The sequence below is a fragment of the Bubalus bubalis genome, chromosome 4 (genome assembly GCF_019923935.1).
Source record: "Bubalus bubalis isolate 160015118507 breed Murrah chromosome 4, NDDB_SH_1, whole genome shotgun sequence".
Taxonomy (NCBI): Eukaryota; Metazoa; Chordata; class Mammalia; order Artiodactyla; family Bovidae; genus Bubalus; species Bubalus bubalis.
In genome coordinates, this window is record NC_059160.1 from 93101380 (window position 1) to 93109400 (window position 8021).

An 8021-nucleotide genomic window follows, 5' to 3' on the forward strand; every position below is an offset into this window, starting at 1 on the left:
GGTAGCCAAAGTACTGGAGCTTCAGCTTCAGCACCAGTCCTTCCAATGAATATTCAGGATTGATTTCCTTTAGGATTGACTGGTTTGATCTCCTTGCAGTCCAAGGGACTCTCAAGAGTCTTCTCCAGCACCACAGTTCAAAAGCATCGATTCTTCAGCACTCAGCCTTCTTTATGGTCCAACTCTCATATCCATACGTGACTGCTGGAAAAACCATAGCTTTGACTATATGGACCTTTGTCAGCAACTTGGTGTCTCTGCTTTTTAATATGCACTTGACATAAAAACTAATAGCTAATATTTTTAATTGCTCTCTTCTTCTGTGAGTGCCTGTTTCTGGTGTTGCTCAGTGTGATCCTAGCCTCAAACAAGAGAAGATTAGCTTTTTATTTTTAAAACCCTCTTATCTCAATAATAAAGGAATTAAATTAAAAATTATAATCTAAGTTTTAAAAAAGGGTTCTAATCACCCAGTGATAAATATTCCCTAGCAAATCAAACAAAAAATAAAGTGTGCTAAATTATCTAAGTTTTATTATCCATAAGAACTGTGAGAGAGTCTTTTGGGTGTTTTTGTTTTTGTCTTAGTTTTAAAGTAAACATAACAAAATGGACAAAGTCTGGGACTATTTTAAAGTTGAGCTTTGGAACAGACTTTATTTGATTTTAAGCAGAAAATCTGTGAGCAGATCCGAGCTAAAGGAGGGGCTGGGAGAAGTCAAGTTTATAAGGGAGCAATGGTGAGCATCAGCCTCCCAAAACAGAAGAGTCCCCTAGGCAGCTGAACCAGATTTCAGTACCAAGGACAGAGCAGGGCTCTGAATAAAAGTAGGCCTCTGCAGAGCCTGGCAGGCTACAGTCCATGGGGTCACAAAAGAGTCAGACATGACTTAGAGACTAAATAACAACTGTCATCAAAAGGATTCCCAAGTGGTGCAGTAGTAAAGAATCCACCTGCCAGTGCAGGAGACGCTAGAGATGTGTATTTGCCTGGCAGGTATAGTCCATGGTATCGCAAAGAGTTGGACACGACTCAACATGCATGCATGCACGCTGCCATCAAAAATCAGAGACACCCCACTGCCCAAACTTTTTGTGAAGAAATAAAACTCCATATGTGTTATTAATAAAGCATGGAGGTTATAAGTAGGGATTCTGGGGTCCAACAACACTTGTTCAAACCCTGGCTCTACCACTTGCTAACTGTGACCTTTATCACAGTGTGAACTTTACCTCTCTGTGTCTCCTTTTCCTCTGTGTAAAATGTGGATAAACACACCTACTTCATGGGATCATTATGAAGACTAAATGAGTTAGCCCCCAAATTCCCCTCCTATCCAGGCTGCCACATAACATTGAGCAGAGTTCCGTGTGCTATACAGTAGGTCCTTGTTGGCTATCAATTTGAGATATAGCAGTGTGTATGTGTCCATTCCAAACTCCTGAATGGATACATGTATATATATGCACCCATATATACATATGCATATATATGCATATCTGAGTCCCTTCACTGTTCACCTGGAACTATCACAGCATTGTTTGTTAATTGGCTGTATCCTGATACAAAATTTAAAAATTAAAAAAAAAGACAATGAGTTACACATGGAATTCTCAAAACAATGTCTGGGCAGGTAAAAATTACTAAATAAAATTTTACTTCATTTACTGTTTTTCCAGAAACTTGAAATCTCAGGATATGAGGGGAAAAGGAGGTCCAAGTGTTGTAGCCAAAGTCTTGCCAGGAGGAGGGATGGCTGCCATTGAACCACAGGGAATGAGGATATAGCAGCTGCTTTTGACCACATTCTCCCACCACTCTGGCCCAAAGACTCAAGAGGGAGGTAAGGAAAGGCTGCCCCGGAGGTGGCCAGGCTGGGCACTGAAGTTAACCAGTTGGCTATTACTGAGCCATTTGGAAGTCTTGGCCATGACTGAACACTGAAGCCAGTATGTAAGATATGCTAGTCTGGGGGTGTGGCCTGCCATGAGATGGATCCAGAAAGAGTGACGCACATCATGGCAGTTGGACATATTACAAAGTCTGACACAGTTGACTTAACCCCAAAGACTCCCTCAGCACCCCATTCTCTATCTCACTCACTCCACACACAACTGCTAATATAACTTCCTGCAGGCCACATTTCCTGTGTGCTGCCCTCTAATTTAGCAAACATCATGGGTCCCTTTTATTGTATCAAGCTCATAGGGCTAAATGCATCATTATGTATTACATTTTAATGGAGATGAGAAACCAGAGAGGTGAGGGGAGGCAGGGCAGAGTTCATGGGCAAGGGAACTAAAGGAACTAATAGGATGGGGGTGGGCTCAGGGACAAACTCCTAGCTTGACAATGTCTATCTGGGCTTTAGCTTCCAGGCAGATGAGATCATAGTGTCATCAATCCTGGGAGGAAAAAAAAAAAACTATTGCAGAGAGGTGTGGCTAAGGGTAGGGAGAGTTTCTGCATCATCTATCAGGTCCCAGTCTCAATATTTGATGCATGAGTGCTGGTCACTGCTGGTGATGGTCTCCATAGTCCTGGATTCTGGTCATCAGCTACAGGGCAACACTTGGAAATCCTCCTGAGAAAGTGTCATCCAGTCTCAGTCTCCTGATAAAGGACCACCATTTTCCGTTTGCTTGTCCCATCTCCTCCTTATATAACCCCACCATCCTGCTCACTTTCTTCACAACCATGAAGTCATTCTTAGCCTCAGCACTTGTTAAACTCATCTGCATATCTACAAGGAAGGAGAAAGGTCATGCCCAAAGGACAGCTGAGTCCAAGTATGTGCACATGTGCCCAGGGAAAGGTGTTTATCCCTGGAGATGGGCAATAATTATGGAAAGCTGAAACAAACTATTAGAAATACCTTAAGTCCTAGATTTTCTTTGTACTTCCATCACAAAGGATTATTGTTGGCTGGCTAAGACTCTGCATCTTAATTATCAGTTTCTCAAGCAAAAAGTGAATGAAATAAATTAAAGGACATTTAAATATGAACTGTGTTGGCCTTGACTGTGAGAAACCACATCTTTAATAAGGCAGAATGCTTGACTTGAAACAACCAAATGATTAGTGTTAATGGTGGGAATGGTTATGGAGCTCTAGTGCACACATTTGCTAATTGCTCTCCCTAGCAGCCTGGAAACAGACAAAACAGCTAGGCATTTATCTCTGTCAGCTAGCCAGACATTATTTCAGTGACCTTGGGCATCAGAGTGGGGTTCTCAGAAACTCAGCCAGTGGGAGAAAGAATGTCCAGAATGTACAAGAAAGGCAGGAGGAAGGATAGAGAAACTGATTCAATTAGCACATCAATCTCTGCTGTCAATTGTATAGCAGTAAGCCAAGGAAACCCACTCCCCTCTGAATCCCTACAGAACTTTCTAACGAATTCTTTGGTATATGCCCCTGATCCTTCACCCCTTCAAGGATCTCAGAGTCCTCTCCACCCTTCCTGGAGGGCCAATTCTTACTAGAAGAGAAGCATCCTCCCCATCCATATCCCAGGCAAACCCAATGCCCCATCCCACGTCAGATTCCTGGGAAGCAAACTCTGAGATGGATTTGTGGGCAGAAAACATATGGGGAGTGCCCTTAGGATTAATGTTGTGAGGGAGGGAATGAAGCAGGATTGGCATAGGGAGCTATCTACTACAGACCCCTAATCCCTTCAAAGCTGATTTGTGCTTATCTTTCTCTTAGCCTCACCCCACTCCTCATCTACCACTGCAGGCATGATTTTGGAGGTGGCCCTTCCACCAACTTGGTCCCAGTTTCCTGCAATCCTGTTAGCCTCCTCTGACCTCCCTCTCCCGGAACTACGTTCTATCTTCCTGACCTCACCCCAGCTATTCTCAGCATCCCCACAGATAACTAATTATGCTCAATGATGAATGTTTCTGGGATTCTGGACTCCTGAGTGGCTCAAGTGCTGTTGGAGTCCTTGCCTCAGACAAGCAAATTAATAAGAAAAACAAAATATGCACCCAAAGAGAAAATGGATTAAACAAAAGAAGAAAAAATTCACAGAAAGTGAAAGTTAAAGAATAAGCAGATTTATAATGTTCAACCTCATTACTAATCAAAGAGATGAAAATAAAACCTGAAAAAAACAGTGGAAAATTCAAAAATATCACAAAGTGATCCTAAGACTGGAGAAACAAGAAATCATATATTACTTATAAAAGTATCAATTGGCACAATGTTTCTAGACAGAAGTTTGACAATATAAATCAAAATTTTAAAGTGGCCTAGCAATTCCACATCTAGGAAGGTATCTTAAAGAATGAAAGGATGAGTGCTCAGAGATATGTGTTCATTGCAGCAATGTTTATTGCACTGGAAAATAATAGAAATAACATATGCATCAAAGTGCTATGCTACAAGCATATAACGGAATATTGCTCAGTCATTAAAAACGATGTCAGCCTTGGTTACAGGAAGCAGGGCGTGGCTTCCGGAGGTCAGTAATGGGAGCCAAGTCCAGAGTGGTGGATGGGGCATAGAGTTCCAGGGTGCGCTGCACCAACCCAGACTCGGCTGGGCCCCAGACTGGTGAAAGGGCATGGGATGGATATAGCGGAAGTGACGGAAGTCTTGGAGGAAGAGAGTTTCGCAGTATCCACTTCCGCCGCTGAAGCTGAATTTGATGCTGTGGTTGGCTCTATGGAGGACATTATCATGGATGCTGAATTCCAAGTACTGAAGAGAAATTTCATGGACAAATACTACCAGGAATTTAAAAACACGAAAGAGAATAAACTCACCTACCCGGCAATTTTTAACAAAAACCTTTCTTTCATAGAAAAGTATATTGAAAATCAGCTCCTGGAGCAGATACCCGGATACAACATGGCAATTTTCACCACAACGTTAAAGCACCATAATGATGAAATGGTTCATGACGTATTCAACATGCTCACATTCACAGACTTTCTGGCATTTAAAGAGATGTTTCTAGAGTATAGAACAGAAAAGGAAGGCCGACGACTGGATTTATGCAGTGGTTTGGTGGTGACTTCCTTGTGCAAATCAGCTTCCCAGAACAACACGCAGCACCACCTCCTCCGTCCAGGCAGTGGAAGCCTTCTGATACCATGAGCCAAATCGTCTGGAAGAGGCTTCTGTTCGCGATGACAAGAGAGTACATCTTGGAGAGACTAGCTCTGTTCTGCAGCATTTTGTTAATTTTAGATATTAATGGGTCAAAAAGATAATTACCTGAATCTCCCAGGACTTCTGCTTTTTCTGAAACACTTTCCATTCAATAATCCCTGCTAAAGGGAATAACCTCTCATTGTGCTTTTGAGAGTCTGGCTGCTCCGGAGTAAGGCTGTATCAAGCATTCCACCTGGAAGGCCCCTACCCCAGCATATATGTTCCTGTGTCAACAAAGTGGAATAATACCATGTCCCAAACACCAAACACCACAGGCGGGCTTTGCCTGAACCTTTGAGGTACTCATAGCTCCTTCACTTGGGTAAACCTTTCATGCAGTGGCCCCCTGTGTGGGATCTTTTATGATTTGGGCAGTACTTACGTAGGGTGTTAAAATATCTGCACCTGTCTTCAGAGTTCTGAAACTCTATTTTCTGCCTGCCATCATGGGGAAATTAGAACTAGTTTTGGTTGTGGAAATAGACTGGAAAAGATTTCCTTTATCCAAAAGCTGCATGTGAGAATCAACTTCCTAGTGTTGGGTTTGCAGTTTCTATCACTGTCTTCTAGTTCTGATATAGACTCCGTGTTTTAAGAGAAACCTCTTTTTTTCTAGAATAATTTTGGAGAAAAAATGTAGATGAATATTCTAATTCATCTATTCGATTTGATCTTAGAATTTCTGTGATTAACCAGTTTAAATCTAAGTATTAAGTGCTTGTCATTTTTAGGTGTTAGTGCTATGATGGTGTTAGTGGTGTTACCAGTATGATGTTGTTCCCTGGTGTTACTACTTTCCCTGATGCCAATGAATATATGCTATACTCTGTAAATAGACTAAAAGACATCCTTTTCTATAGTATATTAAGTGTATTTGTGCAAGTTTACTTAAAATCCTTCTGTATAAATCAGTTGGTTAGTTTCAGGTTGGGTTGGGAATGGTGGCGGTTGTGGTAGTAAGTCACTTCAGTCATGCCCGACTCTTTGCAACCCTGTGGACTGTGGCCTGCCAGGCTCCTCTGTCCATGGGGTTCTTCAGGCAGGAATACTGGAATGGGTTGCCCTGCCCTCCTCCAGGGGATCTTCCCAACCCAGGGATCGAACCTGCATCTCTTATGTCTCCTGCATTGGCAGGCAAATTCTTTACCACTATCACCACCTGGGAAGTCCTGGGTTGAGGATAGGTTTGATAAAAATGTGATTCTTCAAGCTCTGCACTCCCAGGTCTATTCTTCTCCCTATCAAAATCAAGTTCCACTGGTCTAACCCAGCCAGAGAAAGAAGGGAGCTTTGATTTTTTATCTTCCATCTAGGTTTGGTTTAGGAAAATGTTTGGTAGAATATTACAGACCAGAAAACATGTATATCACACCTCTAGATAGAAAAAAAAAATAGTAGTTTAAACTCTATTTAAAAACTCTCTCTTCTTCCCAGGCCGGCTCCAGGCTTCCTCTCCCAGTCTTTCTCTACCTCTCTCAAGAGCCCCCTCTGCCAACTCTTCTTGAAAGAGTTCACAAGAAGGTCCTAGGTCCTCACTGTAACTTTCAGCTCCATCCTCCCTTGCAGTGTGATCTATCCCATCTTCCTGGGAGGAGGGAGGTTCTGTTCTTATTCATTTCAATTCATTCTTTCAATTGACCACCAAACTTTTACTCAGTGCCCCACACCCTGTGCAGGGCCCTGAGACACCACACCACACCAAACCAAGATTTCCACACATGGAGCAGATGGATAAAGAGACTACAGAGACTCATGGAACTCTGTTCAGTGTTATGCAGCAGCCTGGATGGGATGGGAGTTTGAGGGGGGAATGGATACACATATATGTATGGCTGAGTCCCTTTGCTGCTCACCTGAAACTACCACAGTGTTTTGTTAATTGGCTATAACCTAATACAAAATTAAAAGTTTAAAAAGAGAGAGACTGCAGTGGCTACCCTCAACCCTGCTGCTCCAGTGTAGTGAAAAGCTGGTTTAATCCAGGACTCTTTTCAGTAAACTAAGCAACACATGGAGCAGAGCATCTGAGGTGTTTTCCTAAGATTAGTGAAGTTTCTTGGAATGTCTCTAAAGGGCCAGTAAGAGCAGTAATCCAGAATGGCCTGCCCTGCTCCCAAAATCCCCAGAGCTGTGCCAGGGATAAATGGGAAAGAGGGCTACCTCATGCCTGTAGACCTTAAAAAGATGGGCATAGATTTACTGAACTCTCAAGTGTAGGAACTTTGAAATATCTCCTTCTCCAGAGCTGCTATACTTGGGGTGAACACAGGAGATCAGATCAGGCTGTAGAACATGAATCTTGAGCAATCTCCTGGTAATCTTGGACCATCAGACAAATGTACCATTGCCTTATTAGTCCAGATCTGATCTCACTTCTGGGTGGTAATGCATGACTTACAGTGACTTACAAACCAGAGTTTTATCACACTCAAAGACCTGCAGAAGGGATTGGTTTGGCAGGTGGGGAAAGGAATGAGACTCTAATTGCCATCTCCACGGACTCTCTCAGTCCCTCTGGTTTCCATCAGTGGCTGTCTTATTACCCTGATCCTTCCTGGGTTTGGGATTCAGCTTTCTGAGAATGACTGGGAAATGTTGGGATAAGGGTAGACACGCACCTTCCCCACTCGTAATTTTACATCTGTCTGGTGTGAGCCTCACTAGTGTAGCACTCCTGCCTCTTACCTGAAAGAAAGTGCAAGTGTTAGTGTCTCAGTTGTGTCTGAATCTTTGCAACCCCATGGATGAGGTTCTTCTGTTCATAGAATTCTCCAGGCAAGAATACTGGAGTGGGTTGCCATTCCCTTCACCAGGGGATCTTCCTGACCCCAAGATCAAACCTGGGTCTCCCACA

At 42.9% G+C, this 8021-nt stretch overlaps 1 protein-coding gene across 1 annotated transcript; it reads left to right on the forward strand.

Annotated features, from left to right (window-relative positions):
• Positions 1-4579: 4579 nt before the first annotated feature.
• LOC123333310 (ADP-ribosylation factor-like protein 2-binding protein) lies at positions 4580-5110 on the forward strand. The gene has a single exon (XM_044941774.2). It carries the CDS (start codon positions 4580-4582, stop codon positions 5108-5110), a length of 531 nt encoding a protein of 176 aa, XP_044797709.2.
• Positions 5111-8021: the final 2911 nt, after the last annotated feature.